The following is a 21,748-nucleotide window of genomic DNA, read 5'->3' as shown; positions in this document are numbered from 1 at the left end:
AAGAGCACATCCTGCTAGTGTTTAGAGAGCCGATACCATATGAATGATAGGTTACAAGCACAGCGCCAATGTATCTTTAAAAAGAGCGTCGCCTCAATGTGCCAGTTTGTTTTCCGGGAAGGTTGGCACAATGATTTGCCAGGCTGAGTCAACCTACAAAAGCATGGCTTTGATTCAAATAAAGTGATTACAGGGTGGCGCAATGCTTATCTGGGAAGAATCAACCTAGAAGAGTGTGGCTTTGATTCAATTGGAAGTATTTTACCTTATGTACCTTTACTACAAATACCCATCCTAATCTGAAGCTTTTATGCGGGGCCCTGAAAGAGATGAATGCCTTTCTTGCTAACGGTATGTCAATCAATGAGCTTTTAAATAGCCGTTTTCACGACGGCCGTCTGGTACACATTTGGTGCACATCTGGTGCAGATCAGGTGCAGATTTGGTCAAATCAGGTTCAGTGTGTCTCCTAGTAGCTGTCAGCTAGGGTTACACTATTTGCTTATATGCCTGCTTTGTCGTATTATCAGAGAGTATCATCGATTAAAACACTGAAATAAATTCATAAAATGAAGATATTTGCTGTAAAAGAGATTAGGTGCAGATTTGGTCAAATTAGGTGCACTCGCCGGAGAGACCGTCGTGAAAACGGCTAATATGGTCCAATCTTGTAAAGGGCGTGTCTTTCTGTTACGCTATTTGATAACCTTTATAGCAGTGCTGGCAAATGCGTATCTGAGTAAACGAAACGATTCCTGGGATCGTCAATATACGATAGACTCCGATGCGTGCGTGAAAACCATTTCGCATTTCATAGCCGTTTTCTGCAGTCGAACTCAGTCAGTGCTACCATATCCATTTCTCGGCATTAACAAGACTGAACCTATGCGTACGTAGAAGTAGAACTGCCTAGTCCTTATTTGTTAGGTATAGTGGAGCATGGGCTAACCATCTAGCCAGGCTGTGCCCACTGCCCATGGGTGCACTAAGGCCAGGGACCTCTTGCCGAAATCGGTTCAGCCCTCGTACGCATAAGTCGATTGGCTTATGCGTACGAGGTCGATGTTGTATGTATGTTGCGGTCGATTGGCAACATCTTTACCCCCCCCCACACACACACACACACACGCACGCATAAGAGTATCCCCTCACCTGTTCGTTCTTTTGCAGCTCGGTAGTGACATCCAGGATGTATTCCTCTCTAGCCAGCGGCATGGTGAACGTGTCGCCCTCGACGATGCAGTACAAGCTGAATTCGTCCATCTCCTCTCGGGTGCGGATCTTGATCACTGAACAGATGTCCTCAATGATGTCCTGACGGAAAACAACAGCATAACGTGTTGGTTATCGAAAGTAATCTGTTTAATGTTTGGTTAGAACGTTGTCCTTCTTTATTCACCGTCGTTACGAATTGCACTCTGATTCAGAAATGGTAACATATCTTGTGACAACATTTTGATAACGAAGGCAACATTACAAGTTGGTTTTGATGACAACCGGGTTTGTTCAAACAAACATCGAAAATATAAGCATGACTGTCCTAATAGAGCTGACACAGATATTGCAAACTCCATTTACAATCAACTTTGCCCCTGATTCATGTGTCCTGATTACTTCCTAGCGTTCCGTGTCAGAAATAAACATCCTTTGTCTGACGGTACCTGTTTCCTGTAAAATTCGTAGTGCGTGTTTGTCAAAGTCCTCCCGTGTGTCCTGCACTTCCCCCAGCGCCAGTGTGCGCCATGTAGTGTCCACCCCGGTTTCCTGCACCCCGTGTACCCGACAGTGTTTTGTGAGTCCTTTAGTGTCCCTCCCAGTTTCACTCAAGTCCGGCAGTGTCCAGCGCCCCCTATGCCTAACAGCATCCAGTTCAGGGCTGTGGAGTCGGAGTCGATTTTGGAAACCGGTGCCGGAGTCGTAGTCGGTGTCACCGAAAATCCATCGACTCCGCAGTCCTGCCAAGTCCGCGGAGTCAGAGTCGGAATTTTAGTAGGTCGGATTCGACCGTCCTGCCCGGAGTCGGAGTCGGAGTTGGTTTTTAAAAGCCGGAGTCGGAGTCACCGAAAATCCATCGACTCCGCAGCCCTGATCAGTCCATCCAGCATGCCCTCCATCATCACCTGCACCACGCTGGTGCTCCTCGTGTTGATGACGCGCTCGGTGCCTCCCGGAAGGCGGTAGATCTGACGCTTCGAGTTTCTCCCGGCCGTGATGGCCGTGATCTCCTCAATGCTAGGGACGTTCTTTCGTCCGCCGAAACGGAACGTCTTGCGGAGGTTCTGGAGGCAGACCATGGCCGTGCCTGCCGGGGGAGGGCGGCGTTAGATAAGTTTGGTTTACTTGAGAAATCATTGGTGGGTGCGACTGGCCCAGTTACAGCTGACATGAAAGAAGTTGTTCAAGTGTTGCCATAACCGTTCAGGATGAAGGGATGAATTTCCTCCTGAAGAAGAAAGGCAAGAATTCAGAGGGTCTCATAAAGTTCTCAAAAACATCTCTCATAAACCGGGACTCAACTTTGCCAGAAGAGAACAGGCAAGCCTTAGATGAACATTAGGCTGTTGGTAAATCCAGTCCCCGGGTCATTTAAAAAGCCTTAACCCGCGAGTTGCTGGGGGGGGGGCGTTAAACGCCCCCACTTTTTTCGCCGGGCCATAGCATAAAAACGGCGCGCCGCAGGCGCGCCAAATTTTGGGTACCTGTAGGGAATTGATTGAAGTTTATTGTGACAAAGTTTCAAAAAAAAATCGGTCGGAAATTTTTTGAGATATCGAGATTTTAGTGACGTCATGATTTCTGAATTTTCGACCAAAAACGGCATATGTTCAAAAAATCATATAAAATCACAAAATAGACATACAGACATGCCGTAAACGCCATTAGACTGCCAATACCTTGAACAATCAATTGGCTATCTTCGATTATTGATTATCATTCCGCATTTTCCAAAATCTTAAACTGAACCTTGGCAATTTCTCGTGACTACTTCACGACCATGATACATGCATTTCTTAAATTGAACTTTTTTAGCCAAACACGTACACATATGACAAAATGAATGTCACCATCGTGTTCTACGCCCCAAATTGCCCATACAACATGTGTCACAGGCTGCGAATATCAGCTTTGATTTTCGGGGATATATGCCTACCCGGTTGACCTGACCTTGACCCTGACCTATGCTTGACTGACCCCTACATGGAGCTGACACTCTTGTAGACCTTATATGATGGATTGTGCACCATTTTGACAGAGTTTGTGACGAGAGGCGCCCATTGCGAAGTCCTGAAGTCCATGCTACTGAAAGCCCGATTTCAGGTGTTTGACCTGACCTTGACCCGACCTGTGACCTCAAAATTCAACTTTAAAGTACTCATCTGAAGCGTCTCGTCGCGTTCTTTCGTTTGCCGCCTCGTGCGTTTCGCTGCGCCTATTGGTTCTCGAGTTATCGGCTGGGGGCGTTTAACGCCCCCCCCCCCCCCCAGCAAACGGTGGGTGACGAAATACCCCAGCAACTGCCGGGTTAACCAGTAACCACGTCAACAACATGACAGAAAATAATGTTGAGATCTTAGCAACGCTGCTAATTGTGACTATTATGGTTCATTGGCTACTGAGCAGCCCCGCACGATCTCCCTCTTACCATGATAGGCGCGTCGCTTGTCATACGCAGCCGTCTCCAGATACTTGAACAGGTACGGCCTCAGTCCATCCGAACACGAGAAGTACGCCGCCACGATACTGAACAGCCTCCAGCCTCGCTGACATGAGTCGGGATGGGTGGATTTGTTGCTGGTAGTCTGTCGCATTAGTTGGCAGTACACTTCATCTCGTAGTGGTACGGCGCGGTGGCAGGCCTGAGGGTGTAACGCGGGGGGGAAACGGTTATTGGTGTAAAGCGTAAAGACACAACATTATTGTGTAGAGGACAGGGCACAGGATTGCGGGGGTAGAACGGGTCACTTTTTGAAAGTACAGCTGGTCAAACAATGACATATCAGGGCATGGGCAGGCCTGAAGATATAATCCGGTTGGAATGGCTATCAGCTGATATTTTCATTTCTTCACTTCTTCAGCTCACTTCACTGCCAGCTCTGTGAACGTTAGATAAAGTGGTCGCTGGTCAATGACCACGGATTCCATTAACGCTACTAACCCACTTGCACCGAGCCCTGATCACCTTTTTATACAACTCCAATGGATCGCATTATCATAAGCTTTCCCCACCGAACCGGTTGTCGTTGTCACGTTTTTGTTTGTAAAAACCCCGGCACGACAGGTTTAAAGGCAGCCAGACAGGGCTTCTAGTGTTTGCTTGGGAGAGAGCTGGGAAATACGAATAGTTAGGATATGGTTTGACTGGCACCGAGACAGGTATGGTACGGGTTCGTCGTAGCTCTGATAAGATATCAGGGTGTGCGTATTGAGTCAGTATGGCAAGATGTGAAATCAAAACAAATGCTTGGATAAGCGGACCAATTTCCTCTTAACAACTTCTTCAGCGCTCGTTTTCAAAGCACCGTGATATAAAGCTTGCGGACATTAGCCAGGGGCGCTAAGTAATATGGACCGTATTAAGCGTCTACTTTTTAATAACATGGTGTAGGTATACAGAAGATGACAATTAGAAACGTAAAGTAACACCAGTCTTTCTCTGAATAATGTGAATCCCCCAACCTGAGCAATTGGCTTCCTTCCCCAACTAGAATCGGGAAGAGCCCACACTCACCATCAAAATCGTGTAGACGCAGTCCACCTCTGCCATATCCTTGGCCATGGGCTGGTCTCCCATGTACCGCTGTATCGACAGGAAACAGTCGAGGGCCTGTCGGTTCAGCTCCCCTGACTCTGCCTTCCCGTGCGATCCCGCTCTCTCTGCCGACTCCAGTTTCAGCAGAGAGGCCTGGAGTGGCTGGTCGGACCACTTGACCATCTCCACCTGTTGGGGAAACATCACAGATGATAACAATTAATATCGACACAGATAAAAGAAACATTAAAAAACGCCCAAATGCCTCGTGATGTTGAGAGTTGCGCATACCTAGGTATATGCGCAATGTGCATTGTGCTATCGGTCTTTCATAATTTCAACAGCTAAACTAAAGGATGGTTGAATGCAAATAGTACATAGGCCGAACGAGCTCCCCATATGTGATACGTTATGTTGATTAGGTAAAATTCGTGCCATGGTGGTCAACATCTGTGAATTCAATGTAAATTGGCCGAAACAAGAGCTCTGTTGTTTGCATTCAATGCTGCCAATGATAAAATATCAACTTAGTACAGTGCCGTTTACATTGCACCCGTAGTGAGCTGCTAAAGTACTTCAATTATCATTTTCACGACTCAGAAGGTCACTGACCTGTTCCCGCCACGTCCAGTCTTCTTTGCCCTTTTTCTTGCCCTTTTTCTTCTCGAATTTGATGGAGCCGGTGGCACCGCCCTCTTCACGTAGCATGTTATATCTGAGAAGACGCAGGTGTTTAAAAGTGTTCAGTAAAGCTAGTTTTGACCGGTAGGAATAGTCTTCTCGCAGATATTTCATTCTTGCGATCATCTCTGCGATAATTTCCGACAAAAAAAGGTATGACAACTAGGAAATTATAACAATAATGCGGTCATAAGTAGTCCTTATTCATCCATACGGTCAAATTATGACCGTTCACTTTAATTAAGGCCATTTACCGTGTTTTACATCCCAATTAGACATCACATAAGTGAGTGGTTATTACCCGTAGCTGCATTATTTACTGACCATTATTGCTTCAGCCGCATATTCAAGGGGCATCCACCGATGCTGGGGCATTCTGGCTAATAATATGTAACGAAACAAGCAGCATTTGGGACAAATACCGCTTACTACGGGCGCTTAATACAAATACTATGAGCGAGCGCTATTTCCTATGCATTTATTTCATTATTCTGCACTGATTTTTATATGTATTTGTTTCATGTTCACCACTGATTTTTATATGTCGCTAAAAGCGGTCACTCTGCACCGATCTGAATAAAAGTAAAAATAAAACTCACTTTTCCTCGGCATCCCGGAAGTGCAGCATGGCGTACTGCAGCAGCGAATGCTTCCCATCATCCTGTGTCGGTTTATGCCCCGCGGCCAGCCCCTCATTGGACGCGTCACCGCCGGCGGGGCTGTGTGTGGAAAGATCACTGTCCGATTCGACCTCCAAACGCGGGTCGTCCGGGGGTCGGGTGGACCAGGCGTCAGTCGGTACTGGAGACCCCGCCGCCGCCGCCAGCACCGGGTTGCTGCCGTTGGTGATGGAAATCTGGAAATGAAATAGTATCAAATTAGCTCACTGTCTCATAGAATCACTTGGACTGGAAGAAAACAACACTGGGATAGTATAGATTCCATAAAACACATCGACTCGATGATACGGTGCACTGAAAGGCCTTGCACACTACCATGCACTTTTGCAGGGGTATTGACAAACTGCTCGTACCGTTAGCGCAATGGTGTGAGCCGGTTGACTCGTGACAAGTCTTTTTCTATTGCTCACGAGGTCAGATACGGGTCACTGGCTAACCCGTGACCTTCTACGGAACGGAACTCTCCGGTTGGAGGCAGGGGGTCGCGAGCAGACCACCGGTGGCTGCACCGACTGGTGGGATGGAAGAGTAGAATCATAACGTAATCAACATCGTGTAAAATTCGCGCAAAGACGGTCAGTAAAAAAAATGATAATAAGCGTAAAACACATGGCACAGGGTTCGCCACAAGCGCTGAAATGGAGAAGTTAATACAGCTCGGTATAGGTAACTGAAACGGTCAGACTGGCGAGGAGGAACAATATGTAAACATATACCCACTATGGCAATTTTTATGTTTTAAGACCTGACTTGATTTCGTTTTGCGGGAGTTTCCCGCGAGGAAGGGTTCACTCGAAAGCCGTATTACCTAAATGTTTTTTTTTTAATTAAGTAAGACATTCAATAACGCTTCAGGTTAGGTTCAGAGGACAATTTTCTTCTGTCGTTATTGGCTCTTAAGTGCAATAATGCGATTGCCGGTGCGCCAAAAATCACACATTGTCATAACCGCAAATGGAATGCTAACTTTTTGTCATCCACTTCCTTCCATTTGCCCCATCTCACCTCATTGCTCCTGAACCGCGTCCTCACGATATCTCTCAGCTGAGGAATCCGATATCTCAGCGCCTCCAAAGCCGAGCGTCTGATCCGGAACACCCTCTCCCGACGCGGCCGTTCTTCAACGTTCTGTTCCTCTTCTGCAGCCTCCTGTGCTTCAGTGTCCTGTGTCTTCACCGTCTCATCCTCGCCATTTGCTTGACTTGGAGTGTCAACTGTCGCTGTGTTCGTAGTACCGTTTTCGGTAGCGGGTAGACGGGCCCATTTAGCAGGCACCATGCCAGGTAGAGGAGCGGGAAGCTCTGAGGTTCGTCGGGATGCTCGCTCCTCACTGATTGATTCGTAGAGCGCCTGCTTGAGTGCTACGCTACCCAGTGGAATTTCCGCATCTATCCTAGGCCTGGTTGCTTCTTGTACTTCTGCTGCCAGAGAAGGACTTGGCGTCTTTTGAGCTGACGCTGGGGTAGGAGATGTGGCCGTGGCGGCGACGGCAGCAGCTGTGGCAGCAGCGGCGGCTATGACAGGGGTAGCACCAACAGCAGTGGCTGCCGCAGCAGCCGCAGCAGCGATGGTAGCGGTAGCAGTAGCTGCTGAGTGAGCAGCAGACATTGGCAACACCCCGTAAATGGGTTCATGATGTTCTCCCGGAGTCGTTGCATCCATATCGTCCTCAGGCGGAGGTGTTTGCTGCATCTGGTGCATCCTTTGAGGCGACATCTCGGTCGGCGTATTAGTGCCCCTGTCCACGGCCTTCGCTTTCAGTGGCTGGGGAGACTCCGATGGTGGAAGAAGCCGATTTTGAGGACCTTGTTCTTGTCGCTCTGATGGTGATGCCGTAGGAACAAGACTTGGAGCAGGGGGAGGGGTGGACATGGAAGGGCTATCGGCAGGGACGGTCCCGTGTACAATAGGTGGGGAGGAAACGGGACGACTGTTGTGGGTTCCCGTCTCTACTTCACCAACAGCAGGCATCGCAGGACTTGGCGGAGGGAGCGAACCATCCGATCTCCTTCGGTCCTTCGACGGAGCATCCGAAGCCGGGGCAAGAAGCCGGGAAGACACCACAGAAGATGTTACTTCACCACCAGCAACATTATTCGCCGTCTGTGAAGATGACGAAACAAGTGTTCCGGAGCTCGAACGCATGACGACGGGTTCGTAATCCGAGCTATCTCCGAAGAACCTCAGCTGCTCAGAGTAAGCCCTACCTGTCGCACGTCCTCGGCTGCGATCCTTCGGGAACTTCACAACCTGGGATCCTCTCCACTGTCGCTGCTTTGGCACTGCACCGGTGCTTGGGCCGGGCAGAGGGCTATACGGCACAACATTTGGTTCTTCTCTGGCATGCTTTGAGGTTGGTTCGACAACAGAATCGTGCTGTTCGACATGCAAACCAGACAGCGAAGATGACCGTCCAGATGCAGGGCTCTTCTTGAGGGTGAGACTGTCGGCAGAAATATTATCCATTGGAGAAAGAGAAGAGCGAGGAGGAGAAGGCATGGGAGGGGAGGAGAGACGAGGAGAGGGGGAAGCGGAAGCTGGCGATGTATTTTCTTCCACAACAGCAGAGCCAGAGGAGTCAGTCCGTTCGGCATTTGGACTTCGAGCACCACTTTTCTGGGGAGAAGAAGCACGACTTTGCTGTGGAGAAGAAGTAGAAGAGATGCCCTCGTCAAAAGCAGATGTCATTGTGTCTTCTTTTAGACGTTTTAGGCTCGTAGTATCAGGATGTGAATCTTCTGCGGACAACGTAGAGGGTGATGGTGACTTCCGTACAAAGGACTGGTTCGAGTTTGTTTCTTGTGGTTCTTCCTGGTCCAAGCCCACCTCAATCTCTGGTCCTTTTTCATCAGCAACCTTGGCTTCACCGGAACCCAGGCGGTGCAAGGACGACGAGTATGACCTGTGCTCTGATACATCTTTGGGGTCCGGCTCGTTCGCTGCCTCGTCAGTGGATTTTGTGTCATTTTCCTCCTCAGTTGTGTATTCATTCTCTGTTCGAGGGTCCGAAGGTGCAGGGGAGGGAGCACGTGGCTTTGCCGACCCTACTGGCGACTGCCTTCTAACCGGTGACTGGGAATACAAGGTAAGATCTTCTAGCTCTACATTGTCCTGGATTTTTTCGGTATCCAATTCTTCTTCAGAGGGAGAGGGTGCACGTGGCTTTCCCGAATACACTGGTGACTGTCTTCTAGCTGATGACTTTGGAGGGAGAGTCGGCTCTTTTCCACTCTTTTCACTGTCACAGGCTTCATCCGTAACCACTTCTTCTGTAGCCGGCGAGGATGCACGTGGTTTGCCCGAGCTCACTGGTGACTGTCTTGCAGCCGAAGACTTTGGAGGGAGTGTTGGATCTTCTTCACACTTTCTATTGTCACTAGGTTTGTCCACGTCTGTTACTTCGACATCCGGAGAGGGCGCACGTGGCTTTGGCGAACTCACCGGTGAATGTTTTACAGCCCGTGACTTTGAAGGGAGTGTCCGATTCTCTCCGTTGCTTCCATCACCACGGGTCTTCTCGCTGCATGTTGCGTCTTCAGACTCTTCATCCGCTTCTTGAATCACCTCTGGTTGCCGAACGCGACGAGAGTTTTTGGTGAACGTGCCTCTATTTTTACGTGACGGTATCACAGGTTCCACAGTGACACCGTTTTCGACGTAAGTGATGCGCCGTTGGCCGTCTTCGATGCTTGTGACTTCGACGAAGTGCGTGACGGGTTGGGTAATCGGATGTGCTTGATGCGAAGTGTCAGTCCCATCAGCTCGGGGGTCTCTTCGCAAACTAGAGGCACGCGGAATAAGTGGTAGCACAGCCGGTGAAGGAGAAGCTATCGCGCCATAAATATCCTCGCCATTTTCATCATCTGAGTGATCGAAACCATTCGAATGAACACGTTTAGACTCCCCTTTTTGTTGACGAGCAACGTCGTGTGAGCTACTATTGAAAGCATTTCGCTGATGAGGAGGATTTCCATCTTCGAGGCTGTCGTTCAGCGTCATTTCTTCATCGCTAACGTTGTCGCTCCATGAATCCGGCTGTTCTGACACAGTGTGTATCCCAGCTCGTTTCGATACGTGGTTCACCCAGTGAGACGAGGCCTCACTTTCGTCGTCTTTCACGCTGCCATAGTTTTCGTCGAATTCGTGCCCGTTTGCACTGCCATTTGTCCATGCATCAGTTGCTGGTGAATCACATCTGTTCGCTGAGAGATGTTCATGTTCAACTGGCTCTTCGCCGTTATCAGAAGTTCTTGCTTTATCTTCATCATAGTCGACTGGGGGTGTCTCAGCCCTGGGTTTTGTTACTGTTTCTGAGTGTCTGTTCTCACTAGAAGGCGTGAACCTTCCATGCACCACCTCTTCACTGCCCTCGGAGATGATTGTTGACGTTTCTTGCTCATCATAGTCCACAGGAGGCGTCTTGGCTCGAGGCCTTGGCACTGTCCCTGTGGGTCCGTATTCACTGGGAAGCATTTTCGCCCTTGTCTTTTTCGGATGGCCAACCTGCGTCTCATCGATTTCGCCTGGGGGCGTCTTTGCTCTTGGCTTTTTCGTTGATTCCATGTGACGAGAAATAATTTCATTTCGAGAGATGGTGTTCGCATGCTCTTCTGCGACAGAGTTAGCATCATTTCTTCCAAATCCATCAGAACTCTGAACAGAGTCACTCATAGAAGCATCGTGCGTTTCGCTTGCATGCTCGCCGAAGGAAAGCTCACTTTGTGCGGCATCAGCTGTACTATTCACGGCATAGGAAGTTCCAAGACTGGGCATCATCCCGCTTTGGACCGTCAAACCCTGATCACTAACCGAACTATCACAGTCATTTGAAGCATGTGTATTATTCCCATTTGGGGTTGAACCTCTTCTAGACGAGCTCCTTGAATGGGAGCGAGTCGGTAAGGCTTGCATCGATTCCGTCAAATGTTCGTCAGGAGTCTTTATGATTTCGGATTCGCTGCTTTTGCTCGACTTTGGAGAGATCGAATATTGATAGCTTCGCATCCTCGCGCTACCGACAAGCTTCCCACCTCTCGTCATTGAACCAGAATCAGGGGGTGTTTCTGTAACGGTGCTATGCCGCGTGTCTCTACTCTGCTTCGCTCGAGTCGTTTCATCATGGCGGTTTGATTTCTCTCGCTCTTTCACAGCCTGTCTTCCATTTGACTTTTCTTCAAGAGGAGGGCTTCTCCTGGCATCACCATTGACTTTCTTTGTAAGCTCTGTATCATTCTTTCCATCAGCTTCTCGTTGTCCTGTCAGAACCTTTTCTGGAGAAACGGACTTCCTTTCAGGAGCTCCAGGAGTGGATGAGCGACTCCCTGACCTCTGTTCCCCTGACTTATGTGTCCTGCTTCGTAGTGATCCCCTCTCAGGTGTTGCGGAACGCACCAGCAACGACATCAGCGTCCGATATTCGCCTCTTTCAGGAGTGGCAACGCGTGGTCCTGCTAGAGAACTAACCACTCGGGGCACCGGCTCACGTTCAGGAGTAGCCGAGCGCGCCACCTCCTGGCTGTCTCCTGGTTTCGCAATCGTCTTCTTCGGGGATCCAGACCTGCTGGAACGAGGCGACAGGCTTACCGTCATACCCTGGAAAGCTGTTCCTGTTCGGTTCAGCCTGGCTGCCGCCGAAACGGATGCTGTCACCGCTGCCAACGTCGAGCCTGATGTAGGAACTGCGGGCGATGCGCCGTTTCCATTCACCCCGAAGAGGTATTTGGAAGCAACATTGCCTCTGTTGGCCCCGTTCGTCGGACGAGTCTCATCAGGCGGAATTTCGCTTGCATTATGTTTTGCACTTTGTGTAGACATTTTTCGCAAGACAACTGATTCTGAGGAACTGCCATTCCTGGCCTGACTGGAATTGGCTTTCGACGCCACCTCAGAACCAGGCTGACCATGACGATCAGCTTCTCCATTGCTGTCATTGCTCTCATTCAACGCAGAGAGGCGTTCACTGAGCTTCTTCCGTAGCGTGTTGCTGACTTCACCCCAGTTCTTCGTGTAGGAGAACTGATGGGTGCGTCCAGTCCGGACCGGCTGAAGCTGAGGTTTGGATGATTCCCCATTACTTGCGCCGTGCACCTTGAAACTAATGTAGCGTTTGGACTGGTAGAGGCCACCTTTACCTCCTCCGGCAGCAGCCGCAGCAGGATCTTCGGCATGTAAAGCTACGATGTCAGGCATTGCTGCTACGCAGTACTAGATCCAGAGAAACACCAATAACGGTGATCTTCATTCATGCCGAGCCGGCAGATTTCGTTTCTCGATACGCCGATTTGTAGTGTTGATGTTGATTGCTATGCTGATTCGCCTTCTATCGCCCGCCGAAAGGCCCACTAAAGCCCTCACTAAAACACTACAGTCGCACGCAAGACACCTCAGCTACTAAGTTCGCCGATGAAAAATCACTAAATCATCACTAAGTCCGTGTCCCGCTCAGTCAGTTTCCACACTAGTCCATGCGCACTATTCCTCTGTACCACCACTGTAGTCTGTACACCACTCCGTCACACCGAAGTCCTCGCTCGTGCGCTAGTGGAGCGCCCGCTCCGTTCCCGCTCCACACCGACCGTCGACTGACCGCGCTACACGTTCCAGCGGAACCTGACCGGGCCCGGGCCCGCGCTCAGCCGGCGACCACCTGGCTCCACTAGGAACCGCTTCGGACGAGCCGAGCGGTGACCGAGACGACGAAATACGGTCTCGGCCAGATAAATTGCCACTTGGGAGAGAGGTAAAGCACCAGCCGCAAGGCTGTAAAATAATTCAGTTATTTATTATCATAAGAGCGAAGAACGGAGCAGCGGCACATCAGTTCGGATCAGTTCGGATTTAATCGTCTGCGCTCATGTGCTCGCCGCCTTTTCGATCGAAGGTCACAGCGCAGTACTAAACATTATAATAATTCAGTACAGCAAGGTAGAACAAGGTGGGATAGCTTGCCAGAACCTGAAAGGCATTTACCAGTGATTCAGAACCTTCAGAGCTGTTCAGCCACTTCAAGGCTGATTGACCAAATACGCTGATCTCTGTAACAGCTTATTTGATCTGGACGATAAAATACAATTGTGCTGCTTGGCTAGCGGCAAATCTGGTCTTGGATACTAGTAAGCAGCATGACGATCGTGTAACCATTTATATTAGGTTTCCGGGCGCGATGAATACAAGGTCATTTATTCATGGTGTAACCATTCACAGGCTAAAATAACCATGTGAACTTTCCGTAAATTAGCCATGGTGCGTGCGATGCATGCAAATGGCACGAAACTAGCATCGTTCCCTGGCGAACGCTCGTACCTGTAATGAAGACACTGGACAATGACAAAAGTGGATGACTTTAATTATGAACGACTATAATACAATAACGTCATTTCAGAACGGTTATCCTATCAAGTACCGAGAAAAGACTCCCACTGTTTTGAGTGTTCTAACGCTGGGAGTGAAGCGTTCCAATGTTATGGGTGCTTGAACCGCTCGGAGAAGCGAACACTAGGGTATTTTCACATCACTGGGAGAAGCGTTCAAATGTTATGGGTGCTCTTGCACCGCTGAGAAAAGCGTTCCAATGTTATGGGTGTCCGGCCCGCTAAGAGAAGCGCTATACCGCGGTGAGCAGTGGTCTCGGTTCCAGCCAGCCAGCCGTAACAGTCGCGCCCAGACGGCCGGCCGGCCCCGTCCGTTATCTGCCGCCGTCCGACAGGTGGTGGGCGCCCTCCCACACTCTGCTTGGGGAGAGAGGAGGGGAGGGAAGGAGGAAGGGAGGGAGGAAGGGAGGACAGGAAGAGAGGAAGGGAAAAGAATAGGAGAGAGAGAAAAAAATGAGAGAGGGAGAAAGGAAGGAAAAGAGAGGTAGGAAGGTGAGTGAGAGGAAAGGATAGGAGAGAAGAGAGAAGAAAAGGGAAAAAAAGAAGAGAAAGAAAGAGAGAGAGAGAGAAAGAGAGAGAGAGAGAGAGAGAGAGAGAGAGAGAGAGAGAGAGAGAGAGAGAGAGAGAGAGAGGGAGGGAGACGCCCGAAGCAGCAGCGACAGTCATTTACTAGCCAACTAATTTACGACTGGACTTCGCCTGCCCCGTAAGAAAGGTCATGCACTATAACTTGGTGCATCAAAACTGTGCATCATTCTCCTTAGTTCAGAATTATCTCCACCTCTTTGAATTTATTAGATACGAAGCTAATCGGTCATTAATACCTTCCCAAAACGGTACCTCTTGAAATATATCGTGCGAAACCAATCGAACAGCTATTGATAATAGTGCGCTACACGACCTATGGCTATTGGCACCTATTGAAATCCAACAAAACAGCCATCAGATGACAGATGATCTCATCTTTCAATAGATTCCAGACGGCGCGGACGGCTATTCAGCCAACCACTGCACAATCGTGTCACGGAACATGGCGTCTGCCACACTCGGCTGGGCCTGACTGACCCGGTCTTTTCGTGAGCGTGCAGTTTACGTGAGAAAATCATAAACACTGCCATCGACCACCAACACGGAACGGGTCGAAAACGGCATGGAACGGGGTCGTCGCAAATAGGCTGTGGGTACTCGGTGTTTACTGCAGTGGACTTTCCATGATGGAGCATGCGAACACCCACTGTACAAAATGTCGCAAGTCTCGTGTCGATTGCTCTGTACTGATTGTGATCGTACTGATTGTTCTGTTTTGTTTTATGTTCTGAGATCGTACTTATTGTTCTGTTAGCAGTTAGCACCCGAAGACATCAAATTAACCGTGCGTGGTTGAAGTCCTCGAACCGATTCCAGGTGTGAGTGCCGTCGTTTAAACCGTTTCAATAAATCAACACAGCTGCTGAATCGGTAACCATTTTCATAACTCGACATACCTGCCTAATGGCTAACCATTTTCATAAATCGGCACAGCTGCTTAAAGGCTAACCATTTTCACAAATTGGCGCATCTGCTAATGAGTACTATGTATTTCAACTAAAATAATAGCCTAACAGGCCCCAGAGCAAGCTGAGCTACATGGCAAACCCCAATGAAAATTTCTCGGAGATGAGTAGCCACTTTTCACCACTCTCCCACTTCTGTCAGTGATCTGCGCGTCGCACGCCGCGCGGCTACTGCGCCATAGCTCTTCCCTTCCGCGCCGCATCTCGCCGCAAAAGCGCCACAATTCGCCGCCGACTCACAGCGTCAGCTGTTGGTCCGGCCGTTGCGCTTGTTCGACATGCACCAGTCGGCAACATGTGTGTCGACGCCAGTGAAACCCGCTGAAGCGGAACAGAGACCCGCAAAACGGGACCGAGACGTGTCCAGCGCGACGGGCACGGTGGGTGACTGATAGGTGAAGGTGTGACACAAAATGCACGACAGGTAGAGTGCAAATGGTTTAAAGGTGTCGCACTTATTGTCCAGTCAACGTGTGGGGTGTGATAAACGTGCATCAAGATAGCCTAAAAAAATGCACAACTATGTGCAAAATGGATGAGGAAAATGGGATAAAGATGTCAGACTAATGGTCCTCTCAATGTCAGTGTCTTCTGAAAAAAATTGGTATGCATCAAGATAGACAGAAGACACAAAACCTACAATTTGTAGTGAACCGTCGCACTAACGGTTCGGTTCATTTAAATTCATGAGATGTTTTGTGTGATTGATTTGTACAAGATAGCAAAAAGCTTGCTATGCAAGATATTGGATAACGCGACCATCAGCGTCGAATAAATCAGAGGAAGGAAGAAAACACTGGAAAAGATAAAGCGGAGAGATAGAAAAAATAAAGATATCACTAGTCAGCCATAAAATACCGCCATGAGTATCATCCATGTAAATAGACTTTTAGATGGGATGGGTAGACAGATAGCATCAAGATGAGTCAGGCCCAAAACGAGCCCTATCGATAGCGGTCATCCGCAGTCGGAAGAGCCAGCGCCGGATTTAGCTCGTCTGGCGGCGGCAGGGGCACAGCTGAGCGGACGTGCTGGCTACCTAACTGTACCGGGGAGCGGACAGACACCATATGGTGTGGGTTGACCGGACGCCGGACGGAGTAGACAGGGAGAAATACGGCGAGAGGTGGGGAGAAAGACAAGGAGAGGCTGAGGAGGGATACAGAGAGAGGTAGGAGGAAATATGGCCAAGAGGTGGGGAGAAATACGGCGAGAGAGAGAGAGAGAGAGAGAGGGGGGGGAGAGAGAGTGAGGGAGAGAGGTAGGGAGAAAGATGATGAGAGACAGGGAGAAATACGGCGAGAGAGGTGGGGAGAAAGACGACGGAGAAGGAGGCGAGGAAAGTTAGAGAGAAAAATGACAGCAGGTGGGGAGGAAAGCAGGGAGAGGAAGGCAGTGAGATGTGAGAAGATGCGGCGAGAGGTGCAGAAAGGGAGACGGTGGAAGGTGGGGAGATATTAGCGAGAGGTGGGGAGGCAAACGGGAAGAGAAAGGAAGAGATACGGCGAGATTTAAGGAGAAAGATGGTGGGAGGTGGGAGATATACGGCGAAGAATAAGAATAGGCAGGAAAAATAAAACAAGAGGTAACAAGGTAAGCGCAAAGATGCAAATATCGAGAGGGTCTATATGAATAAAGAAAGAGGTAGGAAGAAATACGACACGAGGTTAGCAGGAAGACGTGATGGGGGCAAATAGTTCAGGCAAAAGATAGACCGCAATAATCGAAATATGCAGAACGGTGAATGAATAAATGAATGAATGAATAAATAAATGTTCATCTTTCGGTGCCAATCTAAAAGTCTATGTGATCGTCAGTCGTGCATAGAAACTGCTGTAACTCAATAATATGCTTATATGGTGAGTAACGGTCCAGGTCGCGGTCAAAACACGAGACCAAACGGTCACAGCACGTTCTAGAGGCACTAAAACATCGCGCCTCGCTTGATCGCGCAAGTGACACTCATGCCAGCTTGACCTGACGAATAACCGCTTCTGCCGCGATAACTATTTCCATAATGCATGATATTAGCATACTTCCATAAACATGAAACGAGTAGATTAGGGGATTCAAAGGCAAGACATTCCAGAAAAGACGTCTTGCGTAAAATGTAGCAGTTTCGATAGCTTATTACCTCTAGAAGTAGTACAACGTACCTACAGGCTACAGTACTTGCAATAGCAAAGTGTTGATGTCAAAGTACAAAAGGATGGTGCAGCGGTTAAAAACAACTACAGGCCAGGAGACCTATTCACGTTTTTGTGAATGCTCAGCTATTCATGAAACATTACATCATTTCATTATTTCAGAAAACATCAACACGATTTGTCTGGCATTTGGTAACATTTGTAATTCCGACATTTGTAAACGCGGTTTGTAGCCAACATTTGTTTAGTTGTAGGTAAACATGGCCGAAAATAACGACCATGGGACAGGTTGTTTTCATAATGACCTTTCATGACGGTTCAACGCCGACTTCCGTTCGTCGTGGGCTCATAGATTGCTTTTGTGAAACGGGTTTAGGGTAACTTTTCGTTAGCCTAAACCCGATTTTCAATTTATTTTAATTTACCCTAACTTTTTGGATAGCATAAATTAAAACTAGTGTATTTTGATAGGAACAGCCCAGATCCGAGTTTATACTAACTTTGGAGCACGTTAGCCTAAACCAGATTTACCCTAACCCGGCCAATTAAACGATTCTGTTAGTTCATATTTTATCCACCAGAGTTTGCTTCATACTCAAAGGCCTTCCTCGTCCAGTAAAAGATCTGGCAGCGATGTGCCACGTCGATTTGGAAGCACGACTGAGCTACAATTTCGGCGCAGCTGTTTGCACGCCGGAATATCTTTGAGCGTTATTGTTGTTGCACGTGCAGTTTCAAGGATGGTGGTCGTTGTGTGTCTACAACAGGTAAGCTAAATATTGTTCTCCCTAATATATGATAGATCAGGTTAAGTAAACAGCCAGAAGAACTCCACCCACCCATATTGTTGTCACTTGTCTCCTTGTTTTGTTTTGTTTTTCCACCTACCTTCTTGCAAAAACTGCCTGTAGCTAGCTTGTGCCTGCCATGACATGACTAGAGTCCATACCGGTATCCCTTTTTGCTTTATCTTGGCGGCTATATAGTTGTGTGAAGATGGCGGATACTAGGCTCATGTGTTGTTAATGGTTACATCACTTTTCATTTTGAAATGAAGGAGCAGGGCATTCTTACAATTGTAAAACTAACCATACTTTGTTGGAAGCTGTTCTGTTAGGTTGTGCGTCAGTTGGGTAAAGGACGAGGCTCAAATCCAAATATTGATCGACCAATGAAAGGTTGGAGTGGGCAGGGCCATGACCATGTAACAAAAAAATGGATGTGATTTTGTGCATCCTAGCTTTCAAATGAAAAAAAGACATTAGCAAGTTGTAATTCACACAAGGCCTGTACTCACTCAGCGCACAATTAGCTGGCGGTCCTAATGAAGTAAGTTGTGACTCAAGGCCAACCGACGTTTGACGGCAATTGCTGATCGACAGAAACGTGCCAGAAAAGTGAGTAATTAAGAGATGGTAAATAGTTAGGTATTATTTGTATTAATTTGTTTACAATATTGTTAATTATAGCAAAATTAATTATTATTCAATAGTTACTATTTTGTATTTATTGTTTTAAAAATAAATTTCTAAACTTTTTCATAGTGCCGATCCATTTATGGAATGGCCAGCTGATTGTCTGCCAAAGTGGACGCCCAGAACCTGCAAAAACATCGTCATTTTCGGGTGAATGTGCGTACTTTCGTCAAGTATTACTCGTTAACTATCATTCCTTTGGTAATGGAAGCTTTTTCTCTTCAGTGGGTGTACTCAATACCGCAAGTATTGTCCCGTTACACTGAATGCACCCCGTCATAGCGGGGACTGCATTTATGCCCATATATGGTTATAGGTACAAGATCCATTTATTGATCGATCAATGTTTTTATTTCTGCCTCATAGTTTCCCCAATTGGCATGCTTCTTGTAAAACACTGATTGGCAGTGCTGCTAGCAGGTGGCAAAGAAAAATGATGAAGCTAACCACACACAAAAAATACAGCCAAAATAATGACTGTTTTTTATGCAAAGCATGCTAAAAGACAATCAGGAAATTGATTTTTTTATGGAGGCAATCTGGTGTCAGAATCAAACTATTGATTCCACAAACATTAGTTTGTGTTTTATTTTTGATAGTTTGGCTATTAATAAAATTGCATAGGCGTAGGAACAGGAGGGGCCAGGTGGGCAAGTGCCCATCTACTTTTTGAGGTGGGGGGCTGGGGGCTTCAGGGCCTCCTGTAAGGGATTTTCGCTGGAGGGGGGGGGGGGGCAGAGGCCCAAGGAGCCAAACCTAGGGTTCCCTCAAATCCTGTTTTCTCATCGGATTTAGGCCACTTATTTTTAGTCATAGCCCTGACACGATTATCTTTTAACTAAGAAAAATAAAAATAGTAGCCTATCTTATCCATGCTTTGATATTTATTTGTAACCCTTTCACATTGCCCGACCAGGTGGTTACAAAAATGAAATACAAAGGAAATACGAACTTCCCAATTTTAATGCTATCTTGCTCAAAATTTTGCGCTGAACCTGAATCCCCTGTCAGCATTTGGGGCCTGGGGGTAGGTCTATTCAGGTAAGATCAGGTCAACCAGTGTCCAGTAGCTAGCCTAGGTGTCATGACAGGTAGCCAAAGTAGGTGTCAATCACCACTGAAAGGGAGCTTCGCAACATGGGAAGCTTCGTAACATATTTTTTGGCACCAAAACCTCTCTTGAAAATGGATCCTAAATTCGACATCTGCAAAAAGGACACTAATACATGTTGAAACTTGAAAAGGTGAAGCAAGGTCATCTAAGCTCAGTAACCTTGACCACCTGACCCTAATGCGACCCTGACACCTACAATAAGGCATGGTATTACAATCATTCCACAAGTTTGCGCGTTTTTTTTTAAGACACAAATAGTCTGAAAACGCGTCGATAATGTGCGCTAACACGCAGAATCGCGATTCTGCCATGCCATGGTCTCTAGAAACACGCCATAGGTCAAGGGTCATGGGGTTCGGGGTCATATAATTGTCATGATGTGTGTAATTTTGATTAGCTCGTGAATGCGAAAAGTTTCGCCGCGATCGGCCACCTTTTAAGAGTTTTTTTTTTTTTTAACTGAGGGTCATGGGTGGGTCTATCCGACCTCCCAATAAGCGCGACGTTCAATTTCTCTCAAACACTCAGGGTATATTTTAACAAACTGACTGCGTCCCATTCGGGGACGCAGCCCCCTGCCTTTGGGACGTAGCCCTCGCGAAATTTGAACCACTGCGTCCCACACTGAAATGACAGGGTGTCAGCGGAAAAGTGCTAGCAAAAATAAGTAACATGCCTCGGTCTTTTACTGTGTAACAGATGTTGCTTTTCGATTGCTTTGTGCCCTGATTTACTATGTACCTAAGCACAAACATACCCTCTCCATTCCTTGTGCCTTGCTCTATCCTGAAGTCGTACACCTTGTTATATCCTCCCCTACTATACCCCTAGGGTATGTGCCCTGCCCAGTGTCCTGTCCTTACGTCTTGTACCTTGCCCTGCCCTTCCTTCAGGCCCTGTGCCCCGCCCTGTCCTGCCCTCAAATCCGATACCTTATGTACTCTGCCTTGAAGTTGTATGCGCTGTCTTCCCATCTTTACGCCCGTGCCCTGTCCTACCCTAGTTTGAGGCCCTGTGCCCTTCTCTGCCCTCAAGCCTCGTACACTTGTCCTGCCATCAGACCCCGTGCCCTGCCTTGCCCTCAGGTGCTGTGCCCTGTCCTGCCATCAGGTCTTGTGCCTTCCCATGCCCTCATGCCCCGGCCCAGCGTCCTTCCTCAAGCCTGATGCCTTGCCCTGCCTCAGGCCCCATGTGCATGCCCTGCCCTCAGACCCTGTCGTATTCTGCCATTAAGCCTTGTGCATTGTCTTGCCCTCAGACCCCGCCCTCGCACTAAGCTGCTGTGCTCTGCCCTGTCATCAGGCCTTGTGCTGTCCCATGCCATCAGCCCTGTGTCCTACTCTGCCCTCAAGCCTTGCACACTGCATTTCCCTAAGGTCTCGTGTCCCACTGCTCTCAGGCGTTGTGCCCTGCCCTGCTATCAGGCCTTGTGGTGTCCCCCGTCCTCAGGTCCCGTGCCGTTTCCCGTCCTCATGCCCTTACCTGTCCTCACAACCTGTGCTTTGTTCTGCCCTCATGCCCTGAGCCTTGTCTTGCCCTCAGGCCCTATACCCTGTCTTGTCATACATTCAGGCCTTGTGCCCTACCTGTGTCCTTATATGTATCTTGCTCTGCCCTTAGGTACTGTTTCTTGCCCTGCTCTAAGATCCTGTGTGTGTGTGTTGCCCTGCCATCAGGTGTGGTGTTCATCAGGTGTTCTAAGGCCCTGAATCTTGCACTACTTTCCAGCCCTGTGTAATGACAGCCTCAGACCCGCGCCTTGCCCTCGGACCCTGCAGCCTACCCAGTCCTCACGTGCCTAATGTGTCTTATCTTAGCCTCATGGTCAGTGCCTGCCCTGTCCTTAACCCTATTCCTGGCGGGGGGGGGGGCCTCAGGAGCCCCCCCCTGAGGTTTTTTGGTTATATCTCCCAAACGCGTTGAGCTAGGAAGCTCAAATTTTCTGACTTTTCCTAAAAGGCTTCTACGCAACATGTCT

The 21,748-nt window shown here is 48.4% G+C and overlaps 1 protein-coding gene across 1 annotated transcript in view; it reads right to left on the bottom strand.

The window, feature by feature from the left end:
* Positions 1–21,748, bottom strand: part of LOC122368307 (unconventional myosin-XV-like) — a 101,851-nt gene that overhangs the window by 9,735 nt on the left and 70,368 nt on the right. The window contains exons 51-56 of the mRNA XM_043342115.1: positions 6,031–6,287; positions 5,363–5,465; positions 4,730–4,939; positions 3,644–3,857; positions 2,121–2,302; positions 1,153–1,314 (exon numbers count right to left, since the gene is read on the bottom strand). Of these exons, the coding sequence (XP_043198050.1) occupies positions 1,153–1,314; positions 2,121–2,302; positions 3,644–3,857; positions 4,730–4,939; positions 5,363–5,465; positions 6,031–6,287 (1,128 nt within the window). The remainder of the gene's footprint in view (positions 1–1,152; positions 1,315–2,120; positions 2,303–3,643; positions 3,858–4,729; positions 4,940–5,362; positions 5,466–6,030; positions 6,288–21,748) is intronic.

Source organism: Amphibalanus amphitrite, unplaced genomic scaffold (genome assembly GCF_019059575.1).
Source record: "Amphibalanus amphitrite isolate SeventyFive unplaced genomic scaffold, NRLGWU_Aamphi_draft 000938F_arrow, whole genome shotgun sequence".
Taxonomy (NCBI): Eukaryota; Metazoa; Arthropoda; class Thecostraca; order Balanomorpha; family Balanidae; genus Amphibalanus; species Amphibalanus amphitrite.
The sequence above is the reverse complement of the archived record's forward strand: the minus strand, read 5'-3'. Positions and strand labels throughout refer to the sequence as shown.